This window comes from Telmatherina bonti (assembly GCF_933228915.1).
Source record: "Telmatherina bonti genome assembly, chromosome: 1".
Taxonomy (NCBI): Eukaryota; Metazoa; Chordata; class Actinopteri; order Atheriniformes; family Telmatherinidae; genus Telmatherina; species Telmatherina bonti.
The window spans coordinates 25911528-25931573 of record NC_136619.1 but is presented as its reverse complement, the minus strand read 5'-3'; the positions used below and the strand labels follow the sequence as shown (position 1 = coordinate 25931573).

Here is a 20046-nt window from a genome sequence, read left to right as displayed (position 1 = left end):
TGCTGTATTTTTTATGGGTTTTTTTTTTTGGGGGGTTTTTTTTTTTTTTTTTTTTTTTATGTTTGTTTTTAGATCTAGTACAGCCAAACCAGCAGGCATCACACTATAATAAAACTTAGGGTCAGCAGTGGGAATTGTGATGAATGTTTGAAACACATTTCATAAATGGTCCCTGGAAGCTTTTCAAGAACTCATGGAAAATCTTACAGCAAATACAACTAAGAGGACAAGAAAATGTAAACCAAACTGACAAACACACATAGAGACGGACATATATATTGTGGATAACATGCTCATACTCACAGGGTTATAATTCTGATATTACATTTGTTGACAAAATGTCATTGAATGCTTCTGTTTTTTCACAAGTACAACAAAAACAACAACAACAAAGAATACTCTTGCCATAGTCTCATTCCCCTTTTGTTTATAATCTTAATCTTTATTTTAAATTCTCCTTGATAGGGACAGGACAAACCCCTATGGTTAGTGCAAAATACTAAATATTTATAAAAAACAGGAAAAGCTGTCACAAGGTGTAGCACGTGGAGCTCCGCAAATGCATGAGACAAATACACAAGCCACCATCACTTCCAACAATCGCAGGAACACAGCACGTAATTTCCTCTCAGTTTTTTTCTTTGACTCTTCATCTGTGTTTTCAGTGTCTCCTACTTCCCACATGATGCTCTTGTTTGCTTGTAAAAGACAGAAGGGGTCAAAGAGTTGAACTTGTGCCAAAACACAGAGAAATACAGACTCTGTGTTGGCCTATTTTATTAATCTTCAAACAAAACAGATGGAAATTTCATGATGATAGGACCCCCATGAAACACGGCATTTATAGGTTCATCGCCACTTCATCGTAATTGTGAATCTGCCACCATTTCCTGGCACAAAGGATCATTTTGTCCTGTGCTGAAAAATGGGAAGTGGTAGAAAAAGTGCCAGTCATACTCTGACAGCAGCTTCACAGAGGACAAACTAAGGATTACTATATAAGGAATCAAAAGGCAACAGCAGAATTTTGTTGTCATGATTGCAACATCTCTTGTTATGAACTCTGGTGAAGGGGGGATCACTTGTCAGCTGGAGTCAATTATCATTACAAAGTGCTTACAGAACATTTTCTAGTTTACGGAACATGTGGTTGTCATCTATGCATTTTTTTTAGTTTAAAATATAACACCACCCTTGGAATGGGGTCAGAGGAGATATAAATAGATATAAATAAGCTCCAAAAGAATGTGTTATATTAATTAAGTGTGACTTATGGAGTTGCAGTTTGTCACACTGAAATGTCAATTATTAGGTAAACCTTTATTCCCTTAGGTTTTCCTTTCCATTCAGGGTAACTGAAATTAAAATGAAAACCGAAAGTATTCCTTACAACGTGACTTGTGGAAATTTCTGGAATTTGTACTGGAATTTCTCTGTTGAAAAAAAACTGATGTTTTCTTTTTCCTTCTAGATCTAGATCTTAACACACACACACACACACACACACACACACACACACACACACACACACACACACACACACACACACACATATATATATATATATATATATATATATATATATATATATATATATATATATATATATATATATATACATATATATATATATATATATATATATATATGTATGTATGTATGTATGTATATATGTGTGTGTATTTATATGGTCTTTTTCAAATTCCAGAAATTTCAACAAGTCAGGTTTAACTGTCTCAGATCCATAAATTTTCTCAGTTTAATTTAAATGAATTAATTTTTTTTTTTTATCATAATATGTTAATCATAAATACTGATACAGATGTAAAGTTTTCCTGACTGTTGGTGAAATAAGTGCTGTGATTAAAAGCTGGTACCTTTTCATTTTGTTACCTTCACATACTGTTTTCTTCTACAGTTTTTCCTTGAAGTGCTCATTAGTTACATTTGGAACACCACTTGCAGCACAGTTTGCTGGAATGTCTTCTTTTTCAAATTGCTTTTTGTTGTTTAGCTTTTATACACATAAAAGGTCAGTTTGATAATAAAAAAACATGCTTCATACAACCATGGGGGGGCTAGATGGCTATCCTATCATCCTAAAAGCCCTCGTAGATGAGAGGATTTCTATAACAAGCAAGAGAAGGAAGTTCAGTTGGCTTTCTTTAGGCATTTAGGATTATCATGACCTGGATGACTGAGATTCTACACTTAACATCTTCATCTGTGATTGCCTTTTCGATTATTGGGTGTGCATTTGTAATGAAAAAGGAAATTCAAATGAATTATTTTCATCAGAGTGACACATGAGTTGAGTTATTTTAAAAATGTTTCCAAAAATATTGTTCATATCTCATAGATTATTGTTCAACTTCATTTTTAGACAAGATTAATAATAGTAAAATTCCACTTCACATTTATTTAACTATAAAAAATAAATTACACCATGAGTCCAAAGTTAATATTTACCTTGAACAAACAAATAAATGTGGCATATTGTATTTACGGCTAGGAACACTTATTATATGTAATCACTTGCTCAATGCTTGGCACGAATTCTTCACCGTGTGTTATTTCAAGCTGACATGGAACTTCACTGTGTTGGGGAGTGCCGTCACACTGACTGTAGAAACATTCTTCAAATTTTACTTTCTACAATTAGCTGGACAGGCTGAAAGAGTCTAAACAAAAAGACTATACCTAAATGAGCTCAAGTTCAAATACTAGATGAATAAAAGATGAATGTTTGAACCTTTTCTTTTGTGATTATTAAAGATTTCCCCCCATAGAGAGCAATCAGCTGAGACAAACATAATCTTTTCTTACTGGAACAAAGACTTGTATTGTCTTACTTAACAGATGACTTCTTTTTTTCAATTAGATAAATATACAGAGAAAAATAAATATGTTAGAAAAATATCATAATGCTTTTTCTTGAGGTGTGTTGAGGCTAAGTAAAATGATGAAAGCACGTTGCAACGGCAACACTTTGTTTCTTTGGTGAACTCTAAAACTATTTTTCTTTCATATCTGCTTTGCATTTCTAATCATTAGTCATGATTTTTTGTGTTAATACCGTGTGTCATTGTGCTGTACAGCACCACATGAACAAGCACAAGCACAGCAGTAATGTGCTGAATGGGGTGGGGGAAAAGGATGAGAGACTGTGTGTGTCAGTCCCTCCCACCTCCTGTATAAAGGCTCCCTGTCTGGTGTGTAGGAACTATTAGCAGAGTGACACAGCTGCCTTACAGAACTTGTGGTAATTTCAAGAAACTTGTGGAGTATTCTCTTGTTGCTGACTTTACAAGGAGAGCTTTTTCATCCAACTGAACTGCCAAAGAAGGTATGTGCATTTTTTCTTTAAAGAAAGCATTGCCATTGCTTCCAGTTGATGGCTTTATCCTTGCTTTTTTGAGGTCAAGGCACAAGTGTAGAAACAACAGCAGGTTATCTGTCTGGTTATATAAGCTGTTCAGCTTTTAATGTGTGTGCGTCTGTGAGGGAATTGCCTCCAAGGTATTAAGCATCCAACAGGAGCAGTGCATTACATGTTATTCATCTCCTGCAAGAGAAATTTCTATGAATTGACAGGTTTTGCTCTATTAGCGCACTGCGCCTTATGGACCTCTTCTTGGTAGACTGTGTCCTTCACATTACTGGCCAGGGGCCCAAAGTGTGGTTGTAGATTTACCTAACCTAGCAAAATCTGACCTTAGCTTAACTTTTTAAATAAATGAATGATGAGTGCAAATAACTTGGTTTTTGGACTCTTGTGTAAGAAAGCAGAATTATGGCACCTTTCCAGCATGAATCAGATTTAAATGCTGAGGGACAGCAGGGAAATTCAAGTGGCTAAAAATTAATTGTAAGCATAATAAACTAATGACTGTTATTTTATTTTTCCACAGGAGCCAAAATGAAAACAATCTTCCACTCCTTTCTCTATTGCTGTCTGCTGGCAACAGTAGCACATTGTGCGGAACTTGAGGTGAATCCTGAATTGAAAAAAAGGTGAGTTAACTCAAAATAGATTCCTTTCATTATCAAAATGTTTTACTCTGATCCAAGATTCAACAGTGTGTGTTCTCCAATTACTTGCTGAGTGACTAATAAAGATTTTTTTTTCCCCCTCTTGCAGACTAAGCACATGGCTTGGAAGCAGAATGAGACGGGATCTTGACAGCGTAACAGTTGAGAAGACAGCAGAGTCTAAGCACTTTGTCAGACCAGAGGACATCAGGGATACATTGCTGCCACATTCCAGGTAAGGCATAAATCCTGCAAGTTTAAAAACTGCAAACTATCTCCACTTTGCCATTAAATCTTATACATATGTTATCTTTATGGTTAGAAGTGAATGTAAATGGAAAAAATGCTCATCCATTACCAATCCTGGGATGAAAGGCAGGAATTCATGTTTTTTTCCTTTTGTCATCTAGGACTGACATCAATGTCCGAACCAAGAGGTCTAAAAACTCAAGGCAAGGTTGTTCACTGGGCACCTGCACATTACATGACCTGGCACACCGCCTGCACCAGCTCAATAACAAGTTGAAGATCGGCAGTGCTCCTGTCGACAAGATCAGCCCTCAGGGATATGGCCGGAGGCGCCGATCTCTCCCAGTGCACAGAGTCACACTGAGATTGGAACAAGGCAAGTTGAGGCCCGTGTGGAACATAGATGAGTCACAAGTTCACAAGCTTGAGGCTCTCTTTAGACGGACATGAGCAGGACATTGAGAGAGGCATCTGAAAAAATGCAAGGGAGCAGCTCTTTTTGAGAGGTGGCCTCTCTGCTTTGTTTTAAAATTCCTTAAAATGCCTCAAACTCTTGCCAAGTATACTCCAGCACATTTGTTCCAGGTGTGAGGACTAAGTCAGACCAAGACTGGCTGCCGCTGGGTTTCTCTAAAAGCTGAGCCTTGCCACTCAGCAGTGCAGAGCGTGCAACCAACCACAGCTGGCTTAAAGACACTGGATGGCACAGTGTGGAGCAAACTACAGGTGCTGCTCTCTGCTTGGCAGAGGGAAAAGAAGAGTGTAAATTCCTGGCAAGGTGAACACATCGTCCAGATTTAAGAGAGAACACTCTTCAAACATTCTGGGACTTTTACACACTTATTCCTCAAGGCAAGGACTTTGATAAGTGCTATCTTCTAAGGATTGTACCACCATGTTTCATCAACTGTCAGTAACTATATGCACTTTTCCTTTTGGACTTAAATTATAGTGAATCATCAGGAAAAGACATCATCACCAAAATGCCAAACAGGAAGATAGGCTATAGAGCTCTGATGCTCTGATGCTCCCAGTTTGTATCAAGTTTTGGACACTGTATAAGGGAAAATGCCTTAGATTCTGTGAGATATGTGCCAGTCTGCAATGGACTGAAATATACTTGAAGATGTTATTGTCTGTACAAAACCATGTGCAATCTTTTATTATTTTTTTTAATTACAAGTATGTGTATATATGAACTCCTTTATTTAAATATTATTTAGAAGTTACATCAAAGTACTTATGCAGATAGAGCTATTTTTGTACAGGAAGAAATATATATATGGGCATTGTAGCTATTTGTCATTATTCCTTTGCAAACTGTGGTAATTTGATATGTGTTTTATAGGTATATTATTATGTATTTGTAAATGTGCTCTATTTTATTTGTGTCAACACAATAACATTGTCATTTAATAAAGATTTTGCATACAAAATCTAGAGTGTGTTCTCACCTCCTCTTTTGATTTCATGTGAAACATTTGTCCAGAGCACCTGGTCTCTGTTTGGTGATTACAGGTTCTCATTAGAGCCACCAGTCCTCTTACTCCATTCCCCCAGTAAACCCCCCCCCCCGAGTCCATCCTAAAAGATGGCAGACAGGGTGAAAACGTACATTCCAGCTAGGTTTCAGCTCATATTTGCTGGCTCACCCCACACCACAGAGGAGCCCCAAAGCCATCAGAGGAGGCCAAGGGTTTAGCTCCATCTGCGTTCAATGGTACATGGTCGGGACACAAGAAGGTTGATGTGCGTGTGTGTGGGGTGGGTGCGGGTGAAGGGTATGGGGGGGGGTTATTGTTCCAGTAGAACATTCCAGTGAGAACATCACAGATGGCTACAACAAAGCACTTAGCCAGGCCTCCAAAATTAGGCACACTGAAAACTTGCTGGACACATGCTGGACTAGTAAAACCCAAAAGCATCCGACTCATTGAGCTACAGTTCAGCATATACATTCAGAGAGTAAGAATAAAAATTCACTAATAACAGCTGTATGATGTGAGAAGTTTGCAGAACCAAATTCTAAGTTCAGAACTGTAATTATACAATCTGTATCGCCATCTAGCGAGATTTGATTGTTAAAACAGCTAAAATGAGCAAATTTGCTGGTTTATTCAGCCAGTCTTGATTTTTTTGTCCGAATAAAAAGCAGGAACAGAAACATGTTTAAAAGAAAAAAAAACCCCTAAAAACTAAAATGACACTGCTGACCTTCAGATTTAACTTCTGCAGTTCAGCTTTCCTTGAACTTACTTTAAGATAATTTCTTTGCATTTTCCATTGCATATACAATGATTAATTTTCATATGTAAAATACTAGTTTAGCATCTTTGTAGACTATGTTTAGAAAATGGGTTTTGACTGTACATAACAGGAGTGTATGTGGATGGTTAAATTAAAGATATTAACACATTAATACACTTCTTGCTTAATATTTTTTCTTTTGCATGAAAGAATTTATGTTTTCATCATAGTTTGTCTTTAAAAAAAATCTATTTCTTAATTATAGCCAAAAAGTACTTTCATTCAACACAATATATGGTTCCTTCTCACCACACCAGTCACAAAAGACGAAATGGCAACAGGTCCAAGTAAAAGAAAGAAAATATGCCCTCTGATGGCTGATTGTATAACATGTTCCACTATATATTTAATAGGGATTTTTGGACATTAGCTTTATTTAAATAATAAGAAAAACAGGGTTCGTCATCACGGTAAAATTAGTGTAAGAATAGAGTGACACCATTGACACAATGTACTCACTAATTATATGAAGGTGTCACTCCTTCAGTAAACCAATCAACTGGTGACGCCATAGATGTGGCGATAGCATCAACTAACTGATCCCTGTAGGTCAACAGGTAAGAAATAATGCCCACATTCCAGGACTTGCTGTACGCTGAGGTGCAAGTCTGCTATGCTTCACACTGCAGTATCAGCTGTGCTATTTTAGTCAAATTATTTTGGGATCTACACTTCCCCATAGGGTGTTGATTAAATGATACAGCAAGCACTGAAACTTAATTGCCAAACTGTCTCAAGTTACAAGGAGTACCAAGTAAACCTAAATAAATAATCCACCTGTTTTCATTGTTTGTTGCACTGCTCACAAACAGACTGTTACATAGCTACACAAGTAGAGAAGGAATAGAAGACATAAGAACAGAAAGCAAATGAATATATAAGTATAGCAATGTTATTAATCAATATAATATTTGTCCTGGACTTGAGTCAGTTGGCTAAAGCCAGCTCTGAAAGTACACTGATGACCTGAGTTGGGAGGATTAGCCTGATAATCTCTAACCACTGTGAGGCTAAATCAGGGCCTGTGGGTCCTCTTTGTGCTTAGGACCACACCAATAGACCTGAGTCCTCTCCAAACACATAGTGAGAAGCTGTGCAGTACTATTTATTCTGCTCTGCAGGATCTGCCTTAAAGACATAGTGATTCTGACTGTTAAGTAAACATTTAGCATTTTTCTGAATCTTTACAAAGTACACAGAATGTATGCATTATGGGCGACACTAGATCTTGTATAGCAGGATGTGGAGGGGAACCTGTGCAATAGCTTTGTAACATAATTAACCTCAGTCACAACAAACAAACTATAACTTAGCTAACAGGAGACAGTTCACAGTTTAATACACCAAAATAAATTCTGTCTTTTAAAAAGTAAAATCCAGCCCTGTGATGGACTGGCGACCTGTCAAGGGTATAACCTGTCTATCTCCCAATAATTGCTGGGATATGCTCCCTGGGATCTGCAACCCTAAATTAGACTAGAGATTTTTAGAAAATGAATAAATGAATAAAGTAAAATTATTTTTTCATATTGTTGGGAAGGGTCTAAAAGGAAGAGAAAAGCATTGCAAGACTTAAACATTTCCAAACTGACCTTCCCAAAATGTACTTATTCCCACATCCATTAAGACTCAGTAAAAAGTAGGGACATGAGCATAAGTAACATCTTGGCATTTCATCTCAGCTGTCGTCTTCTTACTGAGCAGTGGCCAGGAAAGAGTTAAGGATGGAGTTGTTTTTGCAGCAGGGTGGTGGATGAGATATCAAATACCCTGGCGAACTTGTGCAGTTTGTGCACTTGAGAAACAGCAGAGCTACATGAGGTGAGTTGATGCATTTGGCATACAGAATTATTGTCAGACAGGACCTGTGATGTTCAACAATAAGAAGTAAACATTACTTACAGTGTGTTTGTATGCTGTCAAATATCAATTTAAAATGCATTTTTATACCATTTGTAGCTTTGTCACAGGGTATGATTCTGGTTTATGTATATCAGTGTTGAAAGGATTATTTAAATGCAGAAAAATGAACTCGTCACAATTTCTAGAAGATATCAATGAGATGCAAAGGGATATGGCTGTAAGACAGTTATTTTTTTTGTCAAGGGTGAGTGCATTTCCTGTAGTTATTTTTCCTCATCCTAGTGCAGGGCCCAACCACCGAGAAGATGAGAAGAGGAGACGCATCGCTGGTAAAGCAGCACTCAAGTCCTTGCTTGGGAAAGAGTGAGCTTTTTCATCTCCCTCTCACACCACTATCTTTGTAATGTGGTAAATGGTTTCTCTAATGTTACTGACCTCTCCTTGGCTTTGACACAGAGCCTGCTTGAGTGCTCAACCAATAGGAACAGCAAGGTGTCTGAGAAAAGTCAAAAGAAACTGTAAAATATAGCAAACTGTTTACTGACAAAAGTCTGTCTCCATTGGGATTTACACATGCACTAGAACATCATAAATAATTCAAAGTAACCAAATTTCTGCATTACAGTAGCTTTTAGTAGACCAAGAAACATTAGGGTGCTTAAATTCACATTAGTACAGTCCAGACAGACAGAGCACCATTAGGATACTCTTCACATTACTGCCCAATAATGCTTTCTGCAGACCAATGCCATAATAATGCCAGTCATCTGATCTAATGTTCCATAAATTAGACAATCTTAAAGGCTTGTGTAATACAGAATAAAATAATTTTCCACTGTGGTCTTGTAATATATAATCAGGAAGTATTAACGCAGAAAATCACTCCTTAATGACTCACTAATTATTAGAGAATGGTCCTCATAAAAGATTTGTTTTACAAATATAAAACAGTAGTAGTTATACAGTTGTGCAAATTGTGCAGACAAATACATGAAATTAAAATAGAAAATCAGAAGGATTCTTCTGCTGCATATATTTCAAACTCCATTCTTTACATGCGTTTTTCTTCACTCAAAAACATAATTAAAAACAAGCCAAGAAAGACCATTTCTGGTCATTTATTAAACAGCATCAGGACACAAAGTGCAGATATTATTTTACTAATAAAGATTATTGTTGATGTGAAGGACAAATAACTATTTGGTTACTTCCCCCACAGAGACTATCTTTATGGTCATAAATGTAAAAAAGTGGGAAGGGGGTTAACTATCTTTTCAGTAACCTGGTTGTGACAGGCATTTGCAGCAGAAGCGGAAGGAGAAGTTATTTCTTCATCCGCTTTCTGTTTGAAGACTGTGTTTCTTGCATTTGAGTCTAGAGCATTTGCACCAGAATGTCTGACTGATACACAAAGTGAAGAAGAAGTAAGACAGAGATGTTCCTCTGTTTACTCAGACTGAGACCCCGTCTTTCCTGACAGCCACATTTATCATATTCCCAGTAATAGCAGCTCTGTCAACATAATGACTCTAGCTCCTTAAAATAGAGAAATTGGAAGCCATGAAGACAAAACCCAAACTGCATCCCACCTTAGTCTCTTATGGATGGAAAATAAAATCTGTTAAGGTACCACCGTTCTAAAAAGTTCTGCATTAACTTAAGTGGACTGCTAGAGCAGGCGATGAAGATTACAGAGGTTGAGTCTAACAAGATAAATGACTGCAAGTTTGAGTTAGGTAGCAGAACTGTGTGGGTCATTCTCTGCATACCACATCTGTTAAAATAAAGACAGTAACTTAATGAGCAGCAAATCAGATAACATATAGCAGCAGAGACTCTCTAAATGTTGGGTATATTATCAAATTCTAATATATTCACATATAGCCTATGACAAAGGGAGAAATTGGAAGGTTAGGGTTGTAGATGCCACTCCTTGTCTAATGTGTATTGCTAATTAGGTGCAAGCAGAATAAAATAAAATAAAATAAAATAAAATAAAATTCATATTAATGTTGAATACCAAATGTCTATTGAAATAGCAATTATATTGCATTCATTGTATTGTTTTTTTTTAAATTATTTAACACCACCCGACTCCACCCCTTTTTTCTAAAAGAAAAATGGTTGTCATGTTTACCGTAGTCAACAGCAACAGTGTTGGGCTGTGTTAACCAACCATACTCATTTTTCATTTGAACAGGTTAGCTAGAACAGCTGGTATTGAAACTTAACGGACAAGATTTGAGCTACAATGTTTTATGGGAAGTGCAGGGCATTACTTAGAAACAATTGACAATTTCAGTACAAGTTTTAATATACCATAGATTATGATGTGTCAAAGCTAACAAATCTGAGGATTTGAAGTATGTGCTTGGTGTTTAGAAGTAGCCTATATAAACCTTCCTAAAAAAGTTAATGATCAGTGCATGTTGAGAAACATTGATTCTTTGTTACAAATATATTTCTCTGACAATGATAACATATGTTAAACAACTGTAAGGCATATACCATCAGGGTAAGTGATTTTAGTTTTTTTAGTTATTTGTTTTTCTGTAATTAGCATGCCCTTAATTTCTATTTATTTCTTTTGGGAAAAAAGTGATTGGGTACGTTCCTATAATTAAGTTTATTCTTTCTGTTTGGCATTTTTTCGCTTCTTTTGTTAGTGTCTCCAGTGGCATTTCTGTAGCCATCTCTTAGACACTAGATAAATATTTCTTTTTGGGAGGATACTGATACATAAAAGCATCAAATCCCAACCAATCTCTATTTGCAATGTGCAAGTGGTGCTATTAAGCTTCGCAACAGCAGCGTTGTCAGGATAGTGTTGTGTTAGGAACAACAAGCTTCCTGGTTTCACCCTGGCTTAGATTACACCATGCTATGTGGCCTTTCTCTCTTGGTGCTTTGCCAGTCCAGTTACAAGAACTGCATGTTGTATCATCTAAAATATCAAATGATGTCCTTGCAGCAGCTTCTACTTTGAATGTGATCATGGTAAATAACTGTAAGTAATAAAAACAGGGAAAAGTTGCAGAAACTGTACCTTAAAAAGGCATTATGCAGCCATGCTGATTATGAGAAATAAAACAAGTTTACTGTACCCCTTAAAAAAGTATTTTAAGACCAAGTATCCCCCAAACCAGAGGTGTCAGTTTACATTTTAGTTGAGCTCAATCTGATGGGTTGGACCAGTAAAATAACAGCATAATTACCAATCATCATTTAAATTTTATTTTATTCCACTTTATTTCAGTGCAAAGAAATCCAAGCACATCATCAAAATGTTAATGTAACATAATTAATTTTTCTCCAAATACATTTAATGTTAAGGTTATTCTATTTGTCAGGAACTATTTTCCTGGGCAGAATGACATGATTTCATTTATAAAAGTTGATAATAAAGAGTTAATTGTTACAGGAAGTTTAAAAATAGAAGGTAATGTTTGACACTGTTAATATTTCTTAGTATGAATTAGACAGCAATCACTAAAAATAAAAAAAATAAAAAAAATCAAACTTAAAGACAACACAGGGACACAAATAGGATAAAAATGTTATTTATAGACATTTGATTAGCACAAAGGTTGAGTAATGTGTAAACATAAAATGCCAAAAGAGATTTTTTAGGTAATTTGAATTACCAAATGTACTTTACTTAGCTCTGCAGGTTGTTTCTACTGTACAAGTAGGAGTTTACATATCATGCAAGCAAATTCTTACACGGGTAGATCCTCATGTTGCCAAAACAACTCAAACTGGTCAGAGCAAGATACTCTTTCAGAGAAAGGACCGGTTTTCTCACGTTTGCCTGTCATTTCAATGTAGCTTTCTCCTCCATGCAGACATGCCTCGGCAGTTTCCGAAGGTGATCCTAAGTGAGGTGGAGGAGAAGACACAGCTTCTAACAGAGGAAGTGTTCGCTTCTGCACTAAAAGAAGAAGACAATAAAGATGCACTGTCAATGTTCTCAGTGCCTGAAGACTGCCCAATTGGTCTCCAGCAAGCCAAAGATCATGAACTGCTCAAAGAGCTGGCAGAGCAGCACTCAGAGGAGAGTACCAAGAGGTAGGCCCTGCTGTTGTTCTGGCACTGAGGAACAAACACAGCTTGATCAGACCATGCCAAAAAAAATATATTATCTAATTGTATCAGGACAAGTAAGCTTTACACCAACTATCAAACATGTTCACTTTTCAGGAGAACAAGCTTGAAGATGATTCGTTCTCAGTCACTGTCCCTGCAGATGCCACTGAATACAGATTGTTTGTTGTCAGGGGCATTTACACCACTTTTATCCCCGACGTCCACCTGTTCATCCGTTGCAGAGACATGTCCTGATTTCCAGAGGGTTACTATCAGTGGTGATTACTGTGCAGGTGTAAGTTCCACTGGTGATTTGTACCTTAAGTAAGAGAAAGAAAGGATTGTGCAGATTCAAATTTAGCATATTCACCCATGGTGTACAAATACAGAACGGCTTAGATAAGACTTGTACTTGTCGATAATGTCCATTTACCTCTCAGATCACAGTGGAAGACTATGAACAGGCAGCCAAAGGTCTATTCAAAGCGCTGCTGCTACGAGAGAAATACTCAAGGCTAGCTTATCACAGATTCTGCAGAACCACAAGTCAGTTCCTCCGCAGTGCTGAGAGCATGAAATGGAGTGAAAAAGAGGAGGTTCTACCAGGTATGAGGTGCTCATGAATATGCCATTAGAAATATAGATATGTATATCATATTGCTCGAATAATAATAACAGAATATTGTTGTGGTTTCCAGACATGTGCCCATGTCCTGCAGAATATGAGGATCCATACAGCATGATGCTATGTCTTTCTGCTTCTTACAACTCTCCCACTGCTTACTCTTCTGTAAAATTTACTGGGGAGACAAACCTTTCATCGGTTTGACAAGTTCAATTCAAAGTACAACCCAGTTGGTGCCAGTGAGCTACGAGAAATATTCCTCAAAACAGACAACTATATCAACGGAGAGTATTTTGCACGGATCATAAAGGTATCCTGTAGCGTCGCTTTATGCGTTTGTTCTGGTGCTGAAACAGTTTAGCTCACTTCCTTTTGTTTCTAACAGGAGGTAGCGCATGACCTGGAGGAGAGTAAGTATCAGCACGCAGAGCCACGCCTCTCCATCTATGGACGCACACCTGAGGAGTGGGAAAGTCTGTCAAAGTGGTTTATTCAGCACAAAATGCACTCACCAAACATGAGATGGATTATTCAAGTTCCCAGAATATAGTGAGTTCCCAATCCTTATGAAAGCAGGCTTTTATTGGAAACCCTGTTTGTGAAATCTAGCTAAAATATGTTCTCACTGTTTTCAGTGATATTTTCAAGTCAAAGAAACTGGTAACCAATTTTGCCAAGATGTTGGAGAACATATTCCTTCCTCTGTTCGATGCCACAATCAACCCGCAGCAACATAAAGAACTTCATGTTTTCCTTAAATATGTAAGATGTTGCATATTTTGAAGATTTATCAAATCAAAGAACAAATAATTCTTGATTGCCGAAGTACAATTTGGTGAAACAATGAATTAAGAAATTCACAAGTAAGATTAGTTGGTGAAGTAGCCGTTTAGCCAGGCTGGGCTTTGTTATGAAGTATTTTTCCTTTAAAAAAAATAGTAAATTATGTTTGTGTCAGGTGTCAGGCTTTGACAGTGTGGATGATGAGTCCAAACACAGCCACCACATGTTCTCCTTCAGGAGCCCAAAACCTGAACAGTGGACCTCAGATGAGAACCCTCCCTACAGTTATTACGTTTTCCACATGTATGCAAACATCATGGTCCTCAACAACCTCAGAAAGTAAGGGCTCATGCTTTCATTCTCCTTTAAAGTACTTAGATCAATTAAAAGCAGCAGCAATTGGGGATGTACGGAGGATTAAACTGAACTAAAGGCCTCATGCTGAGTGCTCTGAACTCCTTACTTTACATAAAAATAATGAATCAGAAGAAAGTAAAGAAACAGTAAAGTACAGAACAAACTGATGAGAAAACAGGAACATTTCTATAGCAAATGCAGGAATGAACCTGTTCTGTGGTTAGCTTATTAGTCTGCTGAGATGTTTGCTGTCATGTTTGTGTTGCATAGAGAGCGCGGGCTGAGCACCTTCCAGTTCCGTCCCCACTGTGGAGAAGCAGGATCCATCACTCATCTGGTCTCTGCCTTTCTTACTGCTGACAACATCTCTCATGGACTCAACTTGAAGAAGGTAATGTGGAAGCATTGACATTACACTTCATTTCAAATCCACAATTATTACATCAGTACTGAACTGAAAAACTGTCGACAGAGTCCATCTTAATAAAAAAATAAACGACTTGATGGCAGAGAGGAACTATTACAGAGATGCTGCTGTGCATTCTTGCTCTTACTGCAGCCCTACATCTGCTGCTCTTTATCCTAATTTTTGGGACTCAGCTTTTGTGCAAAACCAACATAAAAGTTACTTCAGCAATTTTTAATTCTTGGTGTTTTGATAGTTTTTATTGACTGATTGTGCCTAAAGCAATTGCCAGAACATAATAGTAACTAGAAAAGCACTTGGAGAGCGCAAACCTCCGCCAAGGGTCACAGTTCTAAAAAAAACCCCCACCAAAATTAAATCAATTCTTCCTTTTCACATTTCCAATAACTCCTAAAAATTTCATGAAAATCCGTCCATAACTTTCTGAGTTATCTTGAATACAAACAAACAAACTAACTTACTAACAGACAAACAAACAGACAGAAAAACAAACAAACTAGAAAAGCACTTGGAGAGCACAAACCTCCACCAAGAACAATGTTAAAGAATCCTATAAAAAGTTCCTGGATCCAAACGGTGATCCGGATCATCTTCCTTTTCACATTTTCAACAACCTCCGAAAAATTTCATGAAAATCCGTCCATAACTTTTTGAGTTAACTTGAACACAAACAAGCAGATAAACTCATAAAAACACAACCTCCTTGGTGGAGGTAATTAATTGCACTGATACAGATCTGCAGAACTTATTTCAACCGACTCATAGTTGTACTGTAACAGTAACTAAATCTTAAGATGAATCCCCTTCAACCCCCAAATACTCCTTATAATGACATCAAGTTTTAGTGAAAAACTGGAGCAATGCATATTGTTTTATTTTCTAATTTACTTGTGACCTTCAGACTTCATAAAGCTGTTGCTGCTCTGGCAATTTAACATGCCTATTACATACTTTGTTAAAAGAATGCTGATAGCTCTTCATCGTTAACAATATCGAACATTAGCAGAGTATACATGTACCATGTGTTTTTGGTTTGCCAGAATGATGTATTTTTTTAAATATATTTTCTCAGAGTCCTGTGCTGCAGTACCTGTACTACCTGGCCCAGGTGCCAATTGCAATGTCTCCTCTTAGCAACAACAGCCTTTTCCTGGAGTACTCAAAGAATCCACTCAAAGAGTTCCTGCACAAAGGTCTGTGTGTGTCCCTGTCCACAGATGATCCCATGCAGTTCCACTACACCAAGGTGAAAGCATACACAAAGTACTGTCACAATAAATGTTTAACTGCCTGTTGGTGTAAAGATGCCATGCATTTAATTCTGTCACACAAAGTCATGCTGATTATCCACTGTGTGGATGTTCTGATTCTAGGAGCCCCTGATGGAGGAATATGCCATCGCAGCTCAGCTGTGGAAATTGAGCACTTGTGATGTGTGTGAAATTGCCAGAAACAGTGTTCTGCAAAGTGGGTTGTCTCACCAGGTAACAGTGACTTTTTATTATATACCAGGAAACACCAAATTTCTATTAGATATATTAAATCAACCACTTTGCAAGAACTAATTTGATTTATTTTTTAAAGGAAAAGAAACACTTCTTGGGAATGAACTACCTGAGAGACGGACATGAGGGGAATGACATCCATCGGACCAACGTTGCCCAAATCCGCATGGCCTATAGACATGAAACACTCTGCAATGAACTTAGCTTCATAGTTGATGCAGCAAAGTCTGTAGCCATAAATTCTTATTAGGTATAACCCACCGTAGACAGGATCACACCATGCCACATACTCAGGTATGGTCTCTTTCCTAAAGTGTCAGCAGGTGGCTGTAACATCTAAAACATACCACATATTGTCCATTATAGACCAGTGTAAGTTAATAACAGATTAACCTAGTAAGATGAAAATGCATGCTAAAATGACTGTTGGCACTTAAGTTTTTAGAGGTTTAAACTAAACTTGTGGAGGTCCAGACTTGTGGAAAGCAGGTCCTAACTTGTAAATGTAATTAAACAAACCACACATCGATGAACACTGTATTTTGTGACAACATGTGTTGCTGAAGTTCTACGTATATTTGGAAAGATAAACTGTTTTAGAGAGATGCCTGGAACTTTTAAAAAACTCATTCATATATGTTTAATAGTTATCTGAAACACAAAGACATAAGACAAAAAAAGCCATCATTTCAAACTGTTTGCATTGAAAACACTGCCATCTAGTGGCTAAACTGCACCATTGAAAGCTATAAAACAACCACAAGTAATAAACAGATAGACAAATACACAAAAATGATTTACTTCATAATTATTCAGCTGCATTACTTTCACACAGATCAACCTGTACAAAAACAAATATTTTGAAGTACTTTTTAATGCAATATATTTAAAGTTTATTGCCTCCCATTTCTATCCTCTCATCGTCCCGGGCGGCCTTCTTGGATTCTGTATTATTGGTGACAGACGTCCATGTTTCTGTCTGGTTGTACTCTTGCTGCTGCCTCAGATCAGCGCTCAGAGAGGAACATCTTCTCCTTATTACAGAGAGAAAGATAATTAAAAATAACACACAACTGACAGAGACAAACAGAAAAAATCACAGTAAAAACTTGATGAATCTAAAAATAGCCTATTTTGATTTTTGTTAAATTTTTTTTCATGGGAAAATGTTTCTGTAAATGATTTGTTTCTTAACTGATTTTAAGAAAATATTTTAATTTGTTCCTGAGATTTCAGTTCTGGTTCTAAGTAAGTTAATGGTTGAAAGTGGAAATACTAAATGATGAACCTTATTTTGAAAACTGGCAGGCGCAATAATTACAAAAAAATTTTCAATGTTTTCCTGGCATGAAGATAGGCATTTCTATATTTTGGTTGGTCACTCAAGATATACCAATGCTGAAAAATTTAACATTTTTGTTAAGTCTGGTAAGTATATGAGCTTATATAAACAGTTTTTCTTGTCTTCGATTAGCAAATTTACAGTGTAATATGTTGATGTTGCAGTGTATGACTTTAACAACCTTCCTACAGAGCTCCATCAGCATTACTTATGCATCATATCTCACTATTTTAAGGAGGCACTGACTATGTTTCATCATTCAATCAAAAATAAATCAATTTTTTTATAAAATAAAAAATAAAAAATAAAAATAAAATAAAAAATAAATCTATTTTTAGATTTTAGATCTATTGTTTGCATGTCTGCATGGAGAACCACTCACAGATTTAGATATGCAAAGGTGGCTATAGAAACCAGGAGAAGGCCACAGCTACAGCTGATGAGCACTGTTTTTGCTGAAACAAAACACAGGACAGAAATAACATGAAAATGACAAGGATGTCTCAAAACTTGTTGTTTGATTTAAAAAAGCCATTTCATCCATGTATTTATTTGTTTTTGTACTACATTTCCTGTACTGCACTAAGACAAAGGCAGAAACTCTTACCTTTTACAGAACTATGCGCATTGCTGACAAAGTGGGCTGGTTCAACTTCATTGTTCATGGTAGACGTTGACAGATGAGTTGTAAGGATGGAATCTGTTGCCTTGGAAGGAGGATTTGTGAAAGACCTGCTGCTCAAAGGGCTATCAGTTGATGTATCCTTCAATTGTGCTGCTGGATCTGTGGGTGCACATAAAGGCCACGGGAAGTTAGATAAGTTTGTCACATAATTATTTGAATTCTGTTGATGCCTTTAACTTAAAACTATTTATTGATACGTTGATCCACTTAACACAATAAATTTTATTAAGTCATGTGCAATGTACAAAAACATGCATCTAAATCCAAATGTACAAAAACATGCATCTGAATCCAAATTGAATCAACATGTAGGTGCAGCAACTTTAATAACATTTAAAATGAAATAGCACCTTAAATTGGTATAAACTCTGCACCTTTTCAAGAGCAATGAGGTGTAGCAGCTCTAAATAACTGAGCAACTGTTGTCTCTTCATGCACAGTTTGAAGCAGCAGAGAAGCGAACAGATTTAAGGTATCTCACCTGATTCATTGAAGCAAAACACATCAAACTTCTTTCTTACAGAGGCTCGCCATGGCACCAATCCAGTCTGATTTTGTCCACAGTTGACCTTTGCATGAATGCGAGGAATGACTGCAAAATGTTCATCAATCCATCCAAACCTAAAAGAAACAAAATGAAAAATCAGCCACTGTATTTCTCCCCTCTGAGGTGATATTTTGAGCCATGTCTCATGTGTTACCTGCATGTTTCTAAACCTCTCCTGAGGGCTTCCTCTACTTGTGCTTTTGAGGCAATGTTGAGTCCAAGGGACTGGCAGACTGTCCGAGCTTCAGAAGCATTAAATGCATACTGTGGCTGGTTTAGGTCATTTAAACCACAAACTTGGATTACTCCAGCTTTACTTTGGTCCACTGCAGGGTGAACAGAAAACAACATGAAGCAATTCAGATACTAGCCGACATAAATCAGAGAATGAAAAAAGAAACATATATATATATATATATATATATATATATATATATATATATATATATATATATATATATATATTTTTTTTTATATATATATATATATTTATATATATATATATATATATATATTTATATATATATATATATATATATATATATATATGTATATATATATGTATATATATATATATATATATATATATATGTATATATCTATATATATATATATATATAGATATATATAGATATAGATATATATATATATATATAGATATATATAGATATATATATATATCTATATATATATAGATATAGATATAGATATATATATAAATGGAGTGACTTACCTCTGATGTGGTTCATGTTTTGATCAGAGAAGACTAACATAATAAAGAACACTGGTGGGATGCACAGCTGGATACCATTCATGACTGGTGCGAACAGAGATAATAAGTCACAGGGACCAGTAGCTTTGCGGGGATTTATGAGTCTGTGAGCCAAATGACTCGGTTAAATAGAGGTGATTCTGTTCAGTGGGGTGTGTGAACTCTGTCATTGCCAGAGAGTAATGGAAAAGGAAGGAGGAAGTACTGTACACAGGTCAGCTCAAGAGCCATCATGTGTTCTAGGAATTGGGCCCACGAGACAAGGAGATATCACTAAAATGCCAACAACGGCAAAGTTATGAAGAAATTCAGCGGGGTGGAAGAATGTTCTGGAGATAATCGGTGACAAGTGGAAATTAATTTAAACAAAAGCACAGGAGAGACGTTTACAAGTAAAAGTACAGAGGATGATGCTGAAGTTGTACATGTGATTGCAGTAAGCGATTTTCATCATTTCCCACTTGTG

At 36.6% G+C, this 20046-nt stretch overlaps 3 protein-coding genes across 3 annotated transcripts; 2 read left to right on the top strand and 1 right to left on the bottom strand.

Moving 5' to 3' along the window:
• The first annotated feature begins 3232 nt into the window (after positions 1-3232).
• Positions 3233-5672, top strand: adma (adrenomedullin a). The gene is made up of 4 exons (XM_079241485.1): positions 3233-3346; positions 3912-4014; positions 4142-4267; positions 4443-5672. The coding sequence occupies exons 2-4, from the start codon at positions 3920-3922 to the stop codon at positions 4729-4731; spliced, it is 510 nt and encodes a 169-aa protein (XP_079097611.1). The 5' UTR covers positions 3233-3346; positions 3912-3919; the 3' UTR covers positions 4732-5672.
• Positions 5673-8756: 3084 nt separating this feature from the next.
• ampd3a (adenosine monophosphate deaminase 3a) lies at positions 8757-16484 on the top strand (the record flags this gene model as incomplete). Its single annotated transcript, XM_079263869.1, has 12 exons — positions 8757-8814; positions 12297-12519; positions 12652-12832; positions 12978-13150; positions 13346-13472; positions 13548-13711; positions 13798-13924; positions 14121-14284; positions 14573-14693; positions 15802-15975; positions 16103-16213; positions 16314-16484. The coding sequence occupies 12 exons, from the start codon at positions 8757-8759 to the stop codon at positions 16482-16484; spliced, it is 1794 nt and encodes a 597-aa protein (XP_079119995.1).
• Positions 16485-16874: 390 nt separating this feature from the next.
• lyve1a (lymphatic vessel endothelial hyaluronic receptor 1a) lies at positions 16875-19811 on the bottom strand (the record flags this gene model as incomplete). The annotated part of the gene is given in 9 exon segments (XM_079263755.1): positions 16875-16885; positions 17135-17268; positions 17959-18031; positions 18184-18360; positions 18743-18882; positions 18963-19174; positions 19580-19625; positions 19693-19724; positions 19728-19811. Coding segments are annotated over 9 exon segments (909 nt in total).
• Positions 19812-20046: the final 235 nt, after the last annotated feature.